At 36.0% G+C, this 21,722-nt stretch overlaps 1 protein-coding gene across 3 annotated transcripts in view; it reads right to left on the minus strand.

Moving 5' to 3' along the window:
• The window catches only part of IBTK (inhibitor of Bruton tyrosine kinase), a 57,780-nt gene that overhangs the window by 12,876 nt on the left and 23,182 nt on the right, over window positions 1-21,722 (minus strand). Inside the window, exons 11-25 of one of the 3 annotated variants that reach the window (XM_037391474.1) lie at window positions 20,561-20,735; window positions 19,113-19,709; window positions 17,169-17,255; window positions 16,113-16,195; window positions 15,955-15,992; window positions 14,019-14,115; window positions 13,524-13,625; window positions 12,454-12,571; window positions 10,736-10,796; window positions 9,873-10,000; window positions 8,022-8,134; window positions 7,208-7,353; window positions 6,286-6,449; window positions 4,368-4,451; window positions 3,041-3,199 (exon numbers count right to left, since the gene is read on the minus strand). In XM_037391474.1, the coding sequence (XP_037247371.1) occupies window positions 3,041-3,199; window positions 4,368-4,451; window positions 6,286-6,449; window positions 7,208-7,353; window positions 8,022-8,134; window positions 9,873-10,000; window positions 10,736-10,796; window positions 12,454-12,571; window positions 13,524-13,625; window positions 14,019-14,115; window positions 15,955-15,992; window positions 16,113-16,195; window positions 17,169-17,255; window positions 19,113-19,709; window positions 20,561-20,735 (2,152 nt within the window). Of the gene's footprint in view, window positions 1-3,040; window positions 3,200-4,367; window positions 4,452-6,285; window positions 6,450-7,207; window positions 7,354-8,021; window positions 8,135-9,872; window positions 10,001-10,735; window positions 10,797-12,453; window positions 12,572-13,523; window positions 13,626-14,018; window positions 14,116-15,954; window positions 15,993-16,112; window positions 16,196-17,168; window positions 17,256-19,112; window positions 19,710-20,560; window positions 20,739-21,722 lie in introns of all 3 variants that reach the window. The other 2 variants (XM_037391475.1, XM_037391472.1) reach the window with 2 other exon arrangements.

The raw sequence follows: 21,722 nt of genomic DNA on the forward strand, positions 1-21,722 counted from the left end.
GGACATCATGTATGACAGTCTCTGTCTTTTAGTCAGCCAAAAAAGACCTGCAAGGTCCCACTCCCTTTTGGCAAGCGTGCTCACTACACATCCAAGATGAGTATCTTATTTCATTGTAACACAGGTTCTATGGCTTCGACTATACTGCACTCGTGGAAAGCTCAATCTATTGCCAAACACACTCTGATGGTCCAGTGTGAATTTCCAGAATGTAACTTAGCAAATATAATATTAGAGCAGATGAGTAACACCATCTACCTTACATACAAAAATACTTTGAACAACTAACAGGGACAATCAAATAATTGACGGCTTGCCTAAAGCAGCTTAAAGTTTATTCAACAAGTGCTCTCTTCCAGCAGCTAGGCACAATTTTAAATATTCATATAACTCCCACTGGTTCTTTGCTTGAACTTGAGCTACCGGCATTTTCCACATCAGCAGCCTGCAGAACGCTGCAAAGGAATGTACAGAATCATGCATAGTGACCACACGAGTGTTAGATTGGATTCCATCCTCCTGAAGCATACCCTGGACTTTCCACTTAAGATGGTTTGTGTCACACAGTAAAGCCCAGCTACTTTCAAAAAACTGTTTAATCAGAACCTTAAAAGAACAATATATTTTCTGGAGACGGTTATCTAAACGTATTCAAAAATCAGCCCATACTACTTTTTAGATACAAGGAACAGTTCACAGGCAGTTAGTAGTTTAAAATTAAGTAACATCCAACAAGTAAAGAATTATTTATCAGGAAGAAGATGAATAGCATGAATTAGTCAAACTATTCCGATGTCAGATCAAGGAAGTTATGCCCCATATTTTTACAGGCCTTTTATCATCACCTCTCCTAATGTCTTATTTCCTGCAGTAAAAAGTAAATCACGTAACTAGAGGCTCATGTGCTTCAGTCAACTTGTGCAGATTCTTATGAAAAGTCATTTATCTTACGCTCAAAAATAAAGACTTCAGGAACCAACAAAAACCTCTTCTGAAGAAGCCCAGATAACTAGATAAGCTACACAGTGTGCTCCAAAGCCTACTTCAGGCTTTGCTGTATCTAAGAGTTGTGTATAAAGGGGAGAAGGTAAAGAAAGACCAGGCTGGAGAGACAGGGACCCTGTACAAACATTCTCCTGCAGAGGAGTTCTCATAACTCCTTCCCTTGATAAGCAAAGTCTGTCAGAGACAAGTATAGAAAACTGCGGCTTGAAAATGGCTAGTTAAAAAATAAATTAAAAAAAAAAGGGAAAATAACTGATGATATTTAACATGACTGGTTGAAAACACCCATGAAATGCCTACACCAGTGATCACTAACATCAGTCCAAGCCACAGCATAGCAGGTATGGGGAAGTTCCTTTGAAGACTCCAGAGAAGACACTTGAGACCACTGATCCCAGAAAGGCCCCAGACTTCCCCATGAAATGAGAAGAGAAGCAAGTACTCCTAGATACTGCCCTAAACCTTTTGTCACAGAACACCTCTCAGGAGGCGACCACACTTGCATCTAAAAAGCAAGTATGGACTGATTTTTGAATACGTTTAGATAACCGTCTCCAGAAAATACATTGTGCTTTTAAGGTTCTGATTAAACAGTGTTTTGAAAGTAGCTGGGCTTTACTGTGTGACACAAACCATCTTAAGTGGAAAGTCCAGGGTATGCTTCAGAAAGATGGAATCCAATCTAACACTCATGTGGTCACTATGCCTTTTCCTCAGCCAGCTAGTGATGGGATTTTTTTTTCTCTCCATACACCCATTAAATAACTAACCAATAAATAACTAATAAATAAATAACAGGCTACATATCCGTTTTGAACTTACAGGGGCATAGCAGAAAGGCAAAGATTCCAGCAGATGCTTACTACTCTTATTTCTGAAAGGAGCAATCGATTCATACAAAGGATCAAAGGAAAGAGCGCCAAAAGACAGTAGAGGGAGATGGCTCTGTGGAAAATAAACCTACCCTTTGAAAGGCAGACTCCTATTTTATTTTGAAATCTTTCCAATACAAAAGGAAACCTGCTACAGTAGCATTTAGAAGCTAAACTGTCTTTAAAAAGCTTCATTTAAAATAGAGCGACTGTGAAGGGTACGCAGCAAGCTTTGTCCCCACTGATGCACAAACAGGTAGGCTCTAGAGAGAAGAGACTGACTCACAGATCTTCTAGGGTAGCAGTACAGAAGGAGCTGCAACAGAAGTCTGGAAATCTTGAAAAGGGAAAAGGGGGAAACTGCCCAACATTTACGTCAAGTTAAGAGCACACACATAGGTATTTATTCTGCAGAAATTAAAAACATTTACATAGCTTGCAACTTTTGCAGTTATGCCTTTACGTTTTCATCCAAAACCAACTGTAAATGTAAAAAACAAAGCATGATTTGGGCTACCATCTCATTACAGTTGTTGTAAACCTTGTTCACTGAACATGATAGACCATTCTTCTAGTCAATACAGTGATACTTAACTGGAAATTTAAACTGTAATCAGCAGTCATGCACCCTTCTACCATAAGAATTTGTAGCAGCTTCATCACTCCCTCCAGCTCCTAAACAACTTTGTTATCTGTAATTTTGGTCAATTTTGCTCTACTCTGAAGTCATTCTAGCCCCTTCCCCCAAGAAGGGCTACGCATTTTTCTTTATGTTTTTGACAGAGAAAAAGTAGGATTCATAATGGTTTTAAACAACCTTTTCCTGCCTAAATTTCAGAGCTTGTGCTAAACCTTCTTTTTCTATGCTTCACTTTGATACCATCTGCAAATACCACATCACACACAGGGAAGAACCAGATGGGATGCAGTCTTCTGACTCACTACAGTAAAATTTCAAAGAACTGTTAAACTGCAACCACTGCATTTCCCTGCCCACCTTGAATTTCTAGATTACTACCAAATGTAGATACACATAGTTCAATGCTAGTCTCTTTAATGAAAAGAACCAAGGCCACTTTTATTTAAGCAACTGTTTCTAAGAGTGCATTCAATGTAAAAGCCCTCCAAAGAAAAAAAAAAGTGATAACTGATTTATAACATACCATGCACTCCCTAGTTTTGCAACTTTTGTAGGTGGTGGTGGTGTAGTTACTAGTGCAGCAGAGTCCGTGCTGGTAGCTCCTGATCCGTTATCTTTTGCTGCCAGGGCAATCATTTTCCTTTGCTTCTGAGAAAGCTTGATTCCATGAGACACCATTCTGCTGTGAATTGATATTGCAAAGAGAGAAGATATAAGACCAGTGTCCTTTGAGATGACTCACCTTTAATCTTGCAAATTAAACTGAGAAATAATTCTTTCCTAGAGCAAAATACTTTGTCTAGAGTGCCAAAAGGGGAATACAGGTGTGGGGGAGGGGTTGGATGGCTGGAGAGCAGAAGGAGGATCAATGAATATCAAGAGTGACAGAAAGAAAATCTCATAAAACTATTCTTCACATAGATGCCTACAAATTAAAACATGCAGAGTAGGAATCAAGTACCTAAAACAGATGGACTATCACCAGACAAAGACTGTTTCCTAATTTTGTGATTTCGTAGAGACTGTCAGAACCTTAGCTCCCTTAAACCAAAAATATTCGTGCACAGAAATGTATGCGATGGCATACAGACATTTTTTCCATTCGTAATAATCTGTTTTCTAAATTATTTGGATTCTTCAGTCTTGGCTGCTTTGTTCACAGCTTCTGAACCTACCTAGCCAGCAATCCTTTATTAGGCTCCAGGACTACTCTCCTAGCTCTGCCTTACAAGAATGCCACACTTCAAAGGTCACAAAAGTAATCTCCAGTTCTCTTCCATATGTTGCCAGTTAAGAACACTAGGTCTAATCCACTGCCTCATGAAAAAAGCACATTTATGTCCCTGTGTGTTTGGGATGCTTCTCTGAGTAAGAACACCCTTGCTTCTGCCTGAGGAAGAATTGTCAATATCAACACATGGGTGCTAGGGGAGGTCAAAGAATGCAAGACAAGAAACAAACTTTAGGATCAACTACAGTATTGCTCCACAAGTAATTTCCAAAATGCTAGGGACAAGAATTAATTCTTGGTCATTGGAAATAGGAAAGCTCAGCAGAGGAGGCCACTGATTTTAGGTGCTAGTTTACTAGCTCTTCCCCTCACATTTCAACAGCTAAACACGGTTTTGCAGTAGTTGATCAAACAAGACTACAATAAAATAAAGGGACAAATTTTGTACGCTCACAGAAAAACACCATAATGAACTGAAGTAAACAAAGCCATTCAAAAAGAAACAGGACAACTTTTCTCCTGCTTTTTTTAAACTCCAAACTGCCTGAACCACTAAGTAAAATTCATAATAGCCTGGTCTATCACACTTTTCTTTTATAGATTTTGGTTTTTTACCAACCCTGAATTTGCCTTTGGCATGGTTCCACATTTCTGCATACTTTCTTCAATTTCCATGATAGTCCTTAGATCCATAGCAGGAGGGCTGGCAGGGCAAAATGAAAAACAAAACGTTACCTTACAAGGCATTGATTTTTACTTACATCCCACAGTTCCAGCCTTCAATGAAATCCTCTAAATCATACATAAGATTGGTAACCGGATGTATAATTTATGTCTGTTTCCTCAATTATGGCAAACCTCAAATAGAATGTTTCTGACAAAACTTTTATAAATATATACATATTTAAGAGCACACTATAAAAATACTTTCAAGACTCATTATACTATGAAACAAAAAGATGTGAACTATGATTACTTTAAAAAAATTAGATACCTAAATCCAGAATACTTATTTAGTAGTCAACTGCTCATGCTAAGTATTAGAGAGGCACTGCTTACAGCTCTTTCATGAAGGTTGAATTAGATCTTTCTTTGAAGAACAGGATTAAATCATATAAATAAATAAAAATATAAAAAAATAAAAATTACTTCACAGGGCAAACAGAACACCCTTTGCAAAGTTAGTTGCTGGTGTTTATACACAGCTCTTTTTCAAACTTCAGCAATCAGTTTCTTTTTCATAAACTACCCAATTTTAAACTTCCACAGAGATGAACATGAATTAAATCCAGACATTTTGAAGTTTTACATAAAATTATGAATTAAAACCTGTCCATCTAAAGGCATTTGTAAACTAAGCTGTGTTACAACTAGATTCAAGGCTTTAAAATAAAATATAAGCTGCATTCCCTCTGTCTCTTCCTACATAAATCCTACTGCCATAGACCAAGTAGTGAATTAACCACTGGAAGGTCACAACAAACCCTGTTGCCACTGACTCTCCACAGTAATTCAACCAAATAGGCTAGAGTATTAATCCTTTAAACCTTTTACACAACAGTGCCGCCTGCTTTTTCTTGATATCATACCAGCAACACTAGAAAAAGTGAAGAAATAGTACAAGGGAATCCCATAAAGGCACAGTGACATTACAATAAAGTCCTATGGTTTTATTTATTCCCCTTCCATGCAATCCTCTAACAAAACATTGAGGAAGAACTCAAAGATAGCAGATGAACTTGGAGCTTCTTCCAACAAGTCTAAAGGCCAGAGAGACAGCTGTGGGATGTTACCCTCTGCATAGACTAGGCTTGCACAAATACATAGTGAGACAGAACACAGATTCTTAATGGACCCTGCTGACCAAACAATACACTTCAAAGCTGCAACTTTTAATTTCTACAGCTGCATCACCTGTATTAACAAAGCCCGTCAGCCACAAACCAACAGAGCCTGGGAAAACTGTTGGAAATTATCACTATACAATTCCCTAAATCCTTAAACTCTTCTTTATTCAACTTCTATTGACAATTGTCAGACACAGGACACCAGGCAAGACAGAACTTCAGTCTATTGCAGTACTGCTCCTTTTCCATATGCAGATACTGCTACAGATAAAAATTTACAATTTTTATTACTGTATCACTTCAACTTGAGGTGTTGATTTTCACAGACTGTTTAAGTCTAAAGGCATGCCTTAAAAACGTCAAAGTACAACAGTGCTTCTAATGGCTTTAAACATGTTCTGATTCTACGAAAAACTGCCAAGTATTTTTACAAGCAAGCCTTCTTAAAAAGGATATGAGAAGTCTATACCAGTAGCATTTAAAAAAAAAAATATCTAGCAATTGCTTTTCTCAAAGAATAATTAAAAAAGGTACCAGGTTAATAAAACTGCCAAAATCTTTAATTCATGTGTCAAGTAATATATCACTTTGAAGAGTAAATAGCTTTTTAGTCAGAATAGAATGTTACTAGCATTCACTACCAAGTGTAAAACAGTGATTGTAAGTTATGCACCACAACTACTACGCCACCTGAAACTAGTTGCTACCCAATTGGGAGAGCTTGCAGAGTTGTTTTTGGCACTGGGAATGGACTGTGGAATAGACTGTGTCAATGCTGATGATCCCTGGTATGACTTCATCTCCTTGTTAGGTTGAGAGGGTTTCATACCCTGACTGCGTGCTTTGTCCTTCATCTATAAAAAAAAAAAAAAAAAAAAAAAAAGAAAAATGTTGAATATTGCCACATTTTTTTCATTTGGCGGGGGCGGGTGGGGTGGAAAGAGTAATGCTGCAAACAGTTTGAATGACATGTGTAAGTGAAAAATTGTAAAGGATACCTCAAAAATACCAATAACATAGCAAATCCCTGATCAGTCTGCTATTTGTAAATATTTTTTTTCTTTTCACTTTACCCTGAGTTAAGTCCAAATTTGCATCTTGATAAGGGAAAATTTACTCACAGATGTTCACATCTGAAGTTTTAAAACTTACCATGGGCACAATTCTTCAAACTTACTTCTCTTTGGCAGTTATGGCCCAGTTATGCTGGACCATGTTCCTGTCCAACTACAATAGCTGAAGAACAGCAGGATTTCCCTGGAGATTTTTTGTATCCACTTTTAGGTTTTTTGGCTTCTGAGCTTCAGATTTGCTTTGAATTTTAAATGAATAAAGCCTTTACATAATTGCCCTTTCAGCTTGATATTTCCTGAACGCTACAGTAAGTATATAAAAATTCTTATTAGGGTACCACGTGAACAAATTACCCTTAGAAGATTTAATAAGGGATACTAATTTTTATTTGCTTTATGAGACAAATAGTAACTACTTAAAGTTGTTTACTCCATTTTCAGCACAACAGCTTCTCAGAAATACCGCAAAATACAAACTCTGCTTTTGATGGACTAGATAAATGCAAACAAGTAAATTGTTAGGAACAAAGAAATACAACCTCAGTCCTCTCTGGATGAAATCTTGTGAAGTCAGGGGACTGCAAGTCTCTGGGGCTACCCACTCCTGCATAACTACCTTCAGAATCAGATGTTAAAAGTTCTGGAAGTGATTCTGCAGAGTTAGTTTTATCCAGTTTTACTGAGCCTAAGAAATAAGAAAAGAGAACAGAACTATTAAATCATGAGAGCTGGACTAAACAATGCTTAAAAAACCACCAGAAGTTATACGCTACATATGATGAATACAAAATAACTGGAAGTTACTAATCCAGTGTAACTAGACTGCAATATATAGAACTATAAGCAAATTTGAGACTATCTTAACCACTTTTTTTCAGAATAAGATTACCGCCGGTTTTCCTTCTCTGTCTCATAATATATAGTTTTAGGAAGTAACATGGACACTTTTCTGTGGAAAATGAAGGCTCCTACCATCTTTCCAATAAACAGCAACTAATTTATTTTTTATATTCCAGAAAAAAAAACAAAAAACACATCAGTAGAAATCTTCCACTTATTACAAACACATGGGAAATTGTCCATTAGTTTTACTTTATAAAAAATACATGCTTTTACAGAATCTGAACTTTCGTCACAAGCTTAATATGACAAACATCCTTTCAAAAAACCCTTAAGATTACTTAATTCACTATTCAAATTCAACTATGGCGTTGACTAAAAAAGAAATAGTATGTGCAAGACTTCCTTATTGAAGTATAGAAATCACACTGCATTGCATATTAAATGTTCTGGGTTTATACCTGAAAGGTATAATATAATGTAATACCTGAAAGGAACCTCTTTCCCACTGACCTGTAGAGGCTGGACTCCGAATAATATCTGATAGATTATATCCTCCAGAGCTGTCAGACCGTTTTCGTGGCTTCTTTTTTGCCTTACTTTTTGCTCTTTTGAAAAGGGCTTCCCTATTAAAAGCAAACAACCCCCCCCCCCCAAGATGGATTAAAACCAAAGAAATTGAGCCTCAGAACTATCAGCGTCAATGTCAAGTTTTTCAGTCAGCAGCAGCAGTTATACTTCAAACAGCAGTATCTGCTCCCACCAGTTGTCACTAGCTGCTTGTTCCTGCTCTGTTTATGCACTGGCACAACTATTTAGTAAATGATTTGGGGGGAGGGAGGTGAATCCAGGAGGAAGAAAAAAAAACAACTGTTTCCAGTCTAGCTCTAGTCTCTGGTCTAGTATACTGCACAAAAGACTTCTGCTGAGACAGTGGAAGAAACAGTAGCTGCACAGGCTGGCACTGCCACCTAGGTCACATTAAACCTGCTACACATCACAGCAACTGACATAAAGCAAACTACAGTCAAGGCTCCACTTTATTCTCTTTTGATTTCTCTTGAATTACTGAAGTTCAATAAACTCCACAGTTGGTCTCATTTTTCCCCCAACACAAATACTGCCACCAAGATAATACTACTTATACAATAAAGCAGGTACACAGTCCTGTTAGCAAAATGTCACATGTTCCTATACATGATATTAGGAAGAGTGGAATCAAATAACAGGCATCTTTCATTTTAAGAGAACTCCTAGAAATTCAGAATTATATGAATCACAGCTACAATAACACTATTTCAAAAAGCTTCTTTGAGAAGCTTTTTCGGGAATAACTATACACATACTTATTTATTCCTGCATCAGTAGTGTAACCTTACAATGCTTGGGGCTTTTGTAACCCTTGGACTGCCCTACTCCCTAAATGCCATCATCTACCCTTTTAGAACACTGGAAGGTTTTAAGTCTAATACAAAATAGCCTCTCATTTCCCCTGATCTGCTAGTCTTCATCTTTACTAGTTCATTTAGCATAACTTTTCTTTACACAAGTGGTCTGAACAGTATACAATACTACAGGTGAGGTCTCATCTGCACAGTGACATCATATTTCACTATTTGGAAGCATGTTACCAAACCATCCCACCAAATTAACTTTTCGTAGTTGTATGTCATAGTCAATTTCTCCAGTTTTAAAACTGTACCAAAAAAAGCAGTTCTAATTTTATTATTTATTAAGTTAGTCTGACAAGACTTTACAGATTCTATTGTTCTCACCTCTAAGTCTTCTGAACAAATGTTCAAAGACAGAATACCAGAAGTCCACAAAACCACCAAGGCTGAACTACTTGATCTACAGTTGTTTGGATCACACCTCTTAAACAGAGGTTACTTGTTTTGTTACTCTACAGCCAGACAGGAGTCACTCCAAACTGACAGACTAAAAACTCATGCTACAAGACTTTGCATTTCACATGACAGTTCTGTTAAGATTAAGAAATGTAGACTATCACAATTTTCTGGACACATCTATAGGACATTAAAGTGTGTTTGTTTCTCTTTTGCTTTCTCCTAATTCAATCTCATACATACATAGATACCCACATCACACACACAACTCACTGTGAACGTTTGGTTTGCTACCTTTACTCATATGCTACTTATAAATTGAAAAAGAGTGCTCTGCTGCAGTTCTATAACATTTTAAAATACTTAAAGAAACTGAGAACTGTCTCAAATCTCCATTTCTCCTCTTTCTTCATGTTTCAGTTCTGAAACCAAAAGGAGTCAGGCACCATCCAAAGGGGAATACATACCATATGCAGCTCACCTAGTTAAAAATGTTGATGAAAAATAAGATACTTACTGTGAATTTTGTTCTGTATTCATTTCTTCCCTTAAAAAGATAAAGTTCTCTCCATCTTCAGGCTCTAAAGAACTTATGTCAGGTCCATCTGGATATGGAGTAATTACCCTCCTGACCATAGCTGGAATCTGTATTCATAAAAGCCGATACACTATGTTTCTCTTAAATTCACTGCCAGCAAATATACGTACAATCTTTTGCAAAAGGACCAAAACCAACTGTCACTTAAAACTTTTACAGACCGATTAATTATTTAACCAGCCTATAAACTTAAATTATATCTTTAAGCAAAACAGAAGGAGAATTATTTTAAGGCACAGACTCAGAATGAATATACCTCAACTGGCTATAACTACTGAGAAAAAATTGCTTCAAGGTTTTGCAAACATTCATCTTTTATTACTGTACAGTTAAAAGAATACTGGATTACAATGTGCCTTGGTTTTGCTCTTTGCATTAAAGTTCAGCTTCAACATTATTTTTCTTTTAAGATGTTTTTAAGATCTATATGATCACCCTGAACTTTTAACTGGAGAAGTCTAATTTGCTTACTCTCCTTTCTTCCAAGTAACAGATGCTCTTTTCCATAGGTTTTGCTTATGTTTTTTCACGCAACAATTGTTAATTGCAGGACATAAATACATCTAATGTATATAATTAAAGGACACAATACTGTTGCAGCAGTGGCTAGTGAATAATGAAATATGAGCTTCATGAGAGTGACAACAGCAGCAGCTAACCTTGGCTTTGAGCCAGATGTTCCAGATCCAGCCTGCCATCTACAGACCCTGCAGGTATGTATTTATTACTCATCTCTTCTTATTTTAAACCTAAGCATCTTACACTTAAGTTGTACAACTTACCATTTTCCTGTAATAAACAGAAAGATCCTTTACAACTTCATCACTTAAGACATCCAGAGTCCTAAAAAAAATAAATACAAATTTATCTTACCAGCTTAAAAAAACCACACCCAAAACCCCACCCACGTTAATGAAAAATACAAATCTACAATGTAGATTAGTATCACCTACAGGCATTATTATCTATTCATGGTGGTCACAGAGTCAGAAGGAAGAAAATGAACACAAAATATAAACTCATCAATGCCCTTATTGTAAGTCAGGATTAAACCTACAACTGTTCTAGATAGCCTACCTTCACCTAAGGCCACAGGCAGTATAGACCTATATAGTTAAGTTACCATGAATTTGTCATTACTTTACCTATTTCTGGATACTTTCAAGTCTTCCTGACATGTATCTAAAACTCCCAAGTCCATGCAAATTCTTCTATAAAACTCAGCCACAACATCCCTTGACATTTATGCCAAAATATACCATAGCAACAAACTACTCAACAGAACCATATTGCTGTGTGAGCAGCTCTCCTTGCACAAAGCTGTCATTATTCAGTTCTATCTGACTCAGGTGTCTCAGATTAAAAGTCTTGGTACCCAGTAGTGACATTTTCAGGTTTTCACTGAAATACAGATATAGTCTTAACTGTAGTAAGAATGTTGTATGTCCTTTCCAGGCTTAAGATGAAACAAATCTGAATCCAAAATAATACTTAAGACAATGTTATCAGATTTTTACTCTTCTCTCCAAAATCAAAGGGTAAAATGTTTATACTTTATAAAGATGTGAAGAGGAAAATTGCTAATATGAATGAATTCCTGTATCTGTGATACAAGCACAGTAGCTGCCTCACACAGCAATGAAGTGCTGGCATTCTGAACTGGTTCAGATCTCTAAGAACTTCTACAGGTAAAAGGAAGCGTGACAAAAAGGCTAGGAATGGACAGAGTGGACCAATAATAGAGATGGGGGTGTTTTGTTCATTTGGGTTTGGGGTTTTTTTGGTTGTTTTTTTTTTAAGGCTTTGCTAGGAAAGTTCAACCAGCGTTGATAAGGCTTGCTCTGAGAAAATGGTATGTACTCTGGAAGCAACCTGAAGCCCTGTCCAGAAACATCAAGAGAAGAATTCAGCTTCTCAGAACTCTAGCTGTATCATTGTGGAAAGCAAGGGTAATTAATTTGTTCAGCCCTCTCTGCAGACAGTTAAAGCAAAAAGACTACCGGACTGCAGGCCCATTGTCTTTGGAAAATGTACCAGCTATAAGAAACCTACTTAAAATAAATTCAATTTTCATAGTAACTATCATGTTAAAAAAAAACACAAAAAAACAAAAAAACAAAAACCAGCAACCAAAACCCAACAACACCAAAAAAACCCACACAGCAGTTTTATACATCTTCAAAAACAATTTAAAAAATCTGGACAGGATTAGGCCTAACATCAAAGCCTACTGAATTCAAGAGAGTTTTTTCCCCTTAATTCAGGCTCTTCATGCCAGATGGTAACATAGGGTTTTATACTATAGAACTGGTACAGTATTTACAGATATTTAACTAGTTTGTTTCTCCCTGTTCAGCAAAAATGAGCCTCCTTTTAAACTAGCAGAATTCAGCTGTATTTTAACATTTAACTGCTTCTATTAGTTCTTTGAACCCTTCTGTCTTTTGAGGATGTTTGAATTTAACAGCTAGTACATAAAAACATTTGCATTCCTCCTTACCTTGCTTCAAGCAAAGCTGCCATATTGAGTCCTATGAACTGCAAGCAGGATAGTTTTAACTGTTCAGCATTATACATTGCTGAGAACTCCAACAGCTCAGCAGCATTCTTTAAAGTAACTGCAAAGAAGAAACACAACAAACTAAACTGGATAATGTGCTGCAATATCATGCAGCAGTTTTTAAGACTTAATGCACAGTGTGATCTATTTATTAAAACTTAACATATACTTCCTCATTCCTAAAAAAAAATGCTAATGCTCAAATGGCCATAAATGCTCAAATGGCCATAAACCGCAGCAAGGTCCACATAACTTTGTAGCAGCTTGAATGCAACGGGTGCTCCACAGAAACAGAAAGGCCCTACCTACAAACATACTGGTTTCAAAACAAAGAGGGAAAGGAAAAATACCAGATTTCATACACAGCATAAACAATTCTTAAAAGTTCCAAATGTTCCTTTAGCAGGGAGAAAGAAAAAAAAAAAAAGGAGCTGAAGGGGGCATGGGGGGAAGAGATAAAAATGGAAGTCACTAAGAAATGCCAAGCAAATATTGTATGCTGACTTCTTGTACCAAGTGACAACACTTAGTGTTTCCTAGAAAAGGCAGATCTTCATGACCATATAGAAACAGCACTGTCTCAAACAAACAACAGAAGAACCAGTAAAACTAAATACAAGGACAGAAATAAAAACACAGAATTAATTTTATCATGTTTGAAAGATAAGAAGTTTGAATTCAATGAAATAAAGGTTTTATAAAAATTTGCTTTATTTGTTGTAGTGGTTTGGGGTTGGTGTTGGCGGGGGTTGCATTTTTCTACTTTTTTTTTTCCTTTATTGAAGAACATGAGATGAAGAAAATGATGCATAAAGAACAGAAGATTATACTAACCTAGAACCTCACCCAGACTAAAGAAGCAACTGTTAACAGCTATGCAATGAGCAGCAAAAGGTAATCAGAGCAAAAGAATATAAGTAAATAATTCTGTGCTGAAACAGGCAAGAACATAGTATCTAAAAAAAAATTTTTATTCTCTAACCCTTCATAATACAAGTGGAAGAACTCACGTTTTTCTGCAATGGCTACTTCACAGATTTCTTTGAGTCTGGACATAAGAAGCTGGTCTGCTACCACAAGAACATTACATACGAATTCCACATTTTGAGAATCTGGAAAACAAAGCATCACGTAAACACTGTGGGCAAGTCAAAAGCAACTACAACACATACAGCTTCAATGGGATTTTACCAAAGGACTAATGTAATGGCTTTGCAAATTTTCATAGGTTTTTTACAGCACAAGGAATAGCTTAGTGAAGCACAAAAAGTCATTTTTTTGAAGCAAGAAAAGGAGGAAAAAGGAAAACTACAGTTTGACAAACTAAAGAAGAGCTACAAAAGGGCCTGGTGTACAGCTATCACATCAAAATCTAAAGCACGACTCACACAAACACGGATTTTCTACATAAAACTTCAACAAAAATATATTAAGTATTGAATTTCTATCTTAAAAACACAAAAATAGCAGGAGCTACAATAGAGTTGAAAATATATTAATGGCACCTTTTATGGCAAGAGCTTCATCTGTATACAGGTAATCTACAATTATCTGTAGTATGTCAGAATGGATTGGCATTTCCAGAGCTGAACAACAGGAAGCCTAAAAGACAAAAGGATTAAAAAAAAAAAAACAAACCAAAAAAAACCAAAACCAAACCCAAACCACAAACAGAAAGAGTAAAAGAAGCTGACTATTTGGAATAATATATCAAATTAAGACAGCAATTGCATTTAGCAAATAACTCAGACTGAGGGTCACATTTGCAAAGTTAAACAATATTTAAGTATTTGCATAAAATCTGTTCAAGTTCTTCCATTAAGAACTGATTGTAGCAGTGCAATTAAAACCTGCCCAAACTTCTGAGCAAATATCCATGAAACAGTTCAATGTTTCATCGGTTTGAACATCTTCTCTAACAATCCTTGATTATATCATATTACTATATTAAATTACTGTATTATACTACATTACCCGTAACTGTCTAAAAATAGAACTACAGGAATCCCGCATGCAACTACTGAACTGCTTTCCTTTCAAGGTAGAAGATCTAGTGAAATCAGAAGTTCCCATGCAGGAATAAAACAAAGGGAGGCATTACTGTCAATCCCTCAGAAAACAAGGTCCTCAGCAAATCATACAATTGAAGAATCATCTTAACCATTACGGCAAAGCTTTTGTATGAGCAAAGATTAGCCATTAAACCATGTAACTGTCACCCCATTCAAGTCTGTGCAACTTTACTACTTAAAAACTTTGGTTTATATCATGTGGTACTAGAGTAGTTTTATACTTTTTTGTTTTGTTTTGTTTTAGAACAAGCTATTGGTACTGACCTATTTCCCACCTGAAGTTTAGAAACTTCTTACAGACATTAAGATTTTTATATAGCATCCAGAGCACTTGATTCACAAAATATGTACTTATGAATTTAGTATGATTTATATTTACTTACAAAATAACGTAACTTACGACCTACACACAAATGATACAGAAATAAACAATACAAATGGACGTTCAGCACTTAAAATAATTAAAAATAATTCAATCACTTGTCTCACAGTGTTCTGGACATGTTTCCTCAGGAATGACTGAGGAAAAGGCAGCACAGTAACTTTGAGGACAGGTGAAGTTCTGTTACGCAGCAGAAGAGAACTGCCAGTACTTTGGCAGGTTCTTAGATTTACATACTGCCAAAAAGCTATGAAAGTTGGGAAAACCATTGCACACTGCTTCAGCTTTCAGTCACTGAAAAACGCTTCTCCATTTACGCCTTTCCTCTCTTTCAACAAGTATTATCAATAGTATTGATATACTTAAACAGGCATTTAGTGAAATTATGTTATCCAGGAATAACCAGGGCACTGACACACAGCTAGCAAATAGGAACCAAAACAAATAAAAAAGCTACACCTTTTGAAGCAGCAGCTGGTGACTAAGTGGAGTACTCCTTTATATACTCTATTTCATTAACAGTGAAAGTCAGCTAAAGATTCTACACATTGACTCTTGATTCTGCTGTATCTTTCACTTACTGCTTATGAAAAGCTATTCTGTACTGCATACTATTTAACTTGTACAATATTTCACAGAAAACAAAAATCAAGCAAAGCCGTATACTTTAAGAACAGTCTAGCAACTTTTATAAATCCATGAACTAGCTCCAAATAAACCCCTAAAAAGAAAGTAATACTTTAATTTCCTTCGATATACATTATTACATCTATTACCCTCATTTAATATACAATCTCAATAGTACAAATACAGTGTAACCACAAATGTGGTTTGGTTATTCATTTTTTTCCCTGCAAACAGGATCCAAGAATCCAGCCTTTCCTTTTCCTCAGTATTTAGGATATGTTATTCTAGGAAAAATTTAAAAACTGTCCCTTACTTGATGCAACAAAACATACCACCACACATGTTTACTGACAAACTTACCTCAATCCATGAGCTGCTTAACATGCTGTGAAAATAATCTGTAAAGAAAGGCATTTCAGTTCAAGATGCAATAAAATTTCAGTTAAAGAATATAATATGACTTCTATTTCATATATATATATATATATATAAATATATATATAAATACACAGACATACCAAGTCTTGCGCAAAGTACACACTTATGACACGGGAATTCCTTTCCATCTAAAGATTTCAGGGTCACATCGCAGAGATAGGAACTGTAAGATATTTAATAGGATCAGAACTGTGACTATTCAGAAGAACTACAAATCATAAACTCTACAAATAAATGCTTACTACAACAAATAAATCTTAATTCAACAAATCAGGACTTATCCTTTAAAATAAAACACACCTGAACTTCAATAATATCACGTAAGATGAACCTAAAAGTACAGGTATGATAGTGTCAAGACAGAATTTTTTTGTCCAAAGTTAAGCTCTCAAAATGGCATCTGAAGTTATTTCCTGCAAAACATGGTCAATTACTGTTTCGAAACTGCTATGACCAAATAAATTAATGATGGCTAATTTCAGTCAGTCTTAAATGATCTGAGTTTAGTTATTACTTTTACATTAGTAGCTACTTTAAGCTTTGACAATGCATTTTAAGAGTGAAGCAATCCAAATTCTGTAAAAAAGCTACTTTTATGCAATGTAGCTTTTACTATGTTAAGTAGACAATTCAAGCCTTTGGGTATAAATAACCCAATCATACCAACAGAATGAAAAAACAAACATCACTGATAAAAGCATCAGGATTTTTTTTCTATTGAAAGATATTCCAGAAATTGTCTTAAATAGAAAGAGTATTATACATTTGCTTATTTCCAATCCATGTGGTCTTACTGTCACAGCAAGCATATTTGCAAAAGTCTAACTACTTTTTATTAGACTACCCACATTTATCCTGGCATTAGTATTCTGACAGTTAATCCACAGAACACGTTATTGTACAGCAAAAAGAAGCAAAAATATACCATACATAATCTATCCCAGATTACCAATTCACAAATCAGTTCTACAAGCATCTACAGAGATCTTTCAAACGTGATTTGCTGTGAGACAAGTCCACACCAGAAGTTAAAATGCAGCTGATCAATCTTACCCTACACTTAACAGATAGATAACATAAGAAGATGGGGGGGGGGGGGGGGGGGGGGGAGGGTGCATTTCATTTAAAGAGTTTACCATTTCTTCTGATTTAACTTTGGTTTGTTCCCATTCTTCTTGTTGACAACATTAATTTTTCCATTTTCTAACCTGACTCCATCCAACCTGCAAATCATTAACATTAGTAATAAGTAATACAATTAGTTTACAGTTCAAACCACTAAGAAGAACCATGTCACAAAGTAACTGCACTTCAGTGGGCTCATATTGTGACTATGAAAAAGGATCAAAATCATCCATTCCAGAAAACTAGAAAGGGCCAGTTGTTACTTTAAAGTCTTCACCGCAGATGCAAAATGTAACTGACAGTCTTTCCACATCTTAGCTACCTTATTTATTATTTTAGGTGAAAGCTATACTGCTATAGTTAAAGCCAAAGTTGAACACCACTGGGTCAAAAATCTAGGAGTTATATATACTGCTACTCATCAGCTACCTGAGCAAAGACAGTGGCTTCAGAGAGGCATGTTTCAGCACAGGCTTCTTTACCACCGTAATTCATCGAGGTTTGTGAACGGGATAGTAAAGACACAGAAGTGCTGCTAGTGGATTACAAAACAATACACTTTCAAAGGGAAAGCGCTTTAACATGAAAATTTTACTTGGGGACTCAGTTTTAGCAGCAGCTTCACATCTGATTCACTGATTAATTTTACTGTTTGTGAAAAATACAGTGAAGAAAACTGCCCTGAAAAAGCTCATTCCTTCCTTTGAAAGGAAAAAACAAATGCAGAAAAAAAAATCCAAACAACTGAGTAATACAGTTCTACAGAAACATTTGATCTCAATTCCATTAGTTTCATCACATAACATTAAAAATGCATCAGTTAAACAGAACTTTGCTTTGTGTTGTTTTACACTAAATATTTCCACTGTCTATGGAAAAACTGGTAGACTAAGAACCAAAGTGTAGACGTTCATCAATCCAAAACTCAGTTAGATCAGCTGTCTCTAACAAAACAAGTATTAATATTTTATGATAGTCATCTGGAAAGTCAGATGATCTGCATCAGATGTCAAGTTTCAGAGTTCACACCTTAAAAGATACTGTCATGGTTTAACCCGGCAGATAGCTAAACACCACACAGCTGATAGCTAAACACCACTGGGATGCGGGGGGGGGGGGCAACTGGGGAAAAAAGTAAAATTCATGGATTGAGACAACAACAGTTTAATAGGACTGAAAAGGAAGCGAAAATAATAATGATAAAAGAATTAGAATATACAAAACAAGTGATGCACAATGCAAATGCTCACCACCCATGGACCAATGCCCGGCAGTGGCCCCCCCGTCAGCTCTTCCCCTACTTTATGTACTGAGCATGATGTCCTATGGTATGGAATATCCCTTTGGCCAGCTGGGGTCAGCTGTCCTCACTATGCTCCCTCCCAGCTTCTCGTGTCCCTCAGCCAACTCAGAATAAATCCTTGACTTAGTGTAAACACTACTTAGGCAACAACTAAAACATCAGTGTGTTATCAACATTATTCTCATCCTAAATCCAAAATATAGCACTATTACTCAGCTACTAAGAAGAAAATTAACTGTACCCCAGCTGAAACCAGGAAAAACTTACAGGACAGATGTTTTAAACACAAATGTCCAAGAGGTTCTATGACATAGCGAGAGCCAAAAGCACATTTCCATCACATAGAAGCCTATGGAAAAATCACGCTTTAAGTAGATCATCATGCTGCAAAAGTCTGCTTCTGACATTATTCAAAAAGGTCATACATACTTTCTCTTAGCAAAGAGCATCCAAACAAACTGACGTTACTTTAAAGAGATGACATGATATTCACTGTAAACTTTTATACTTAGAAACAATAAAGCAAGCAAAAAAAGACAAACTTATCAACCCCAACTACCTTTCTACTTTAGTTGTCATTAAAGTTAGATCAGCTTACACAAAACCACTCTGAAGAGCTTGCCAGAATACAAAGGCATTTCCTTGCACCTACCTTCCACTTAAATTGCTGAGTCCAAACTTCTTTGCAGCACTTTGTAACATTTTTATGAGGTTAGCTTCTTCACCCACAACTTTGCCTTTTTTAGATTTGCTCTTCTGTTTTTCATTTAGAACTTGCACTTGATTATTTCTATAAATCTCAAATGCAGACTTTCCATTAATATTTTCATCAAAACTCATTTTGCTCAGGTTAGAAATTAAAGTATCTTCATATTCTTCTGATTTTCCTTCATGCAGGATTTTTGGTTTATAACCATGAGTCAGAAGATCACAAGTGTCAGTGTATATAAACTGCAGAAGGTAAGCAAACAGATCTGGATGAACTTTCTCTATTACATAAAGATCACATCCAACAGCATCTTCATCTTTCCGGTAGACATCTGGAGTGTCTAGCTGGTTGTCACTGGCAACAAACAGCTTCTTGAAGAAGTCAGAGCGTACAGCCAAGATGTATTTGTGCACAGGGTAAGTTCTTGTGCCAATCTGAAAAGTTGCATCATGGATGCTGTCCATTTCGTCTGTTTCATCTAACAGTTTGCCAAAATCCTCTCCAAAACTCGATACTGACACACTTGGAATTTCATAGAGACTAGAACAAAATGAAATCCGTCAAACAAAACCCAACCACTGCTTACAAGCTCCATAAAATTTTACATAGTATGTTTAATGAAGATTGTGAGGTTGTTTACATTTGGTCGGTTTGGGTTTTTTTTCTTACATTGCTGAACTACTCAACATCTCTTGTCCTATTCTTTATAAGTAGAACTAATAACATAGCATTTAGGCAATTAAACAATATATGTAAGATCCTTCTAGCTTCAGAATATCAAATACAGTACTATGTCTTCATAATGCAGCCAGTAAATCTGTATTACCACAACTATCTTACCTTCATCTCATTTTTCCAACATGAAAACAGAGAAATGTTTGCTGTATTTCTTATTACAATCCAAAGTAATGAGGAAAAAAAGGTAATATTTACTTATTTATCAGATACAGTGGAAACTATTATGAAAGCGCAAGGAATATGGTTCAGTATTCTATTTATTCATTTTACTTTAAACATTTTTTCCAAACAAATGAAAGATCCACTTTTCACTTTTATTCAAAAGCTGATTATTGGTGATTACTGAAGGGATTAATTTCTACAGAATGTAGAGCTCAGAGTGTGCTAAAAAAATACATCATCAATGCTTGCTTTAAATACTTTAGATAAAACATCAACACTACTTATACTAATTATGCAAATATATAAGTAGAGGTCTTTGGGTAACTTCAAGGGAGTTGTTTACTAACAAGTACTATTCTCTAGCAGTATGGATAACAGCATTTACTGTGACTTTTCCATGACCCAAAAAATGGTTCTGAAAAGCAGAATGACTGAACGGCAATCCCACATAAAAAAGAGAAAAATTATAGTTGTTGATATTTTAAATATACCTTGTTTTAGGATCTGACTGTAAAACAGCAAAATTGCAGCCATTAGGATCAGTGGCAATGCTAACAGCTCGGTGGACGAAAGTAAGCTTCTGAAGTCGAATTCTTTCATACACACTGTTTGTATCATGTTCACAAGACACATCACATGAAGAATTCTGAAGGCTTGATACAAGTTCTGCTAAAATAAAGAAAAATTTGAAAAAACCCACTGAAGGGTCCAGCTAATTAAAATGCAACTGACAGAACGGCACGATACATGACTGCTCTAAGTCCATTGATGGAGTCAATGAATAAGGCTAAATTATGCTGAAGATTTCAGTTCGCTTAACTGAAATGCAGGAAGACATTTGAAGATTAAGACTTTACATTATATATAGAAAAGTTTTTATCCAGAACTTCTTGTGGAAGTGTTTTGTCGCTTCTTAGTATGTACATACCATTCACCACATTCATTAGAACCTTTCAAAAAGCCAGAAGCTCTCATTCATTACAGATCAGTGATGAACATCAACTAGACATTCAACTAGCCAACAGATCTGGATTCTGAAGTTTCCTTAAGATACTAAAACTACAAAAAGAACAGCAACAAGCATAAAGAAGAGAGTGGCTGTAGACACATACCAGGACCAGAACAGAGCAAAAAGGCAATGTGTTTGGTGCCTCTGTAACGAGGGAACTACTGTGTGATGTGTAGAATGAAAGAAAGCAGCAACAGAGCAAAACCAGTATACAACTCCAGACTGAGCAACTGAGGATAAAGATTTTTGCTGTGAAAGAATGCAAAAATGGACTGACACAAATAAAGATGGAATCTTGGTATCAAAGGAAGAACTGCAACATAAAGCTATAAAGTTCAAATACATCCCAGATTGGACGTAAATCCATTTCTATCCATAGAGTTTTAAAGACCCCTACATGATCAGAGATGACAGTTTCAATTAAAATCTTGTCCTAGACGAGTTATCTACCTTGCAGAAAAACAGTCCAGCAGGACTCACTCTCAAGCAACACAAGCCAAGTTAATAAGGTGGAAATGGCTCTGGATCCTGTATTATGCCCAGATATGGGTCTGGGAAACACAGTAAGGTTTCACACTTAGCAGTGCAAGCAAATACACGCTCCTTCTTTTGTTCAATGCCAGTCTCTTAGGACTGGTCATCTA

Source organism: Falco rusticolus, chromosome 6 (genome assembly GCF_015220075.1).
Source record: "Falco rusticolus isolate bFalRus1 chromosome 6, bFalRus1.pri, whole genome shotgun sequence".
NCBI lineage: Eukaryota > Metazoa > Chordata > Aves > Falconiformes > Falconidae > Falco > Falco rusticolus.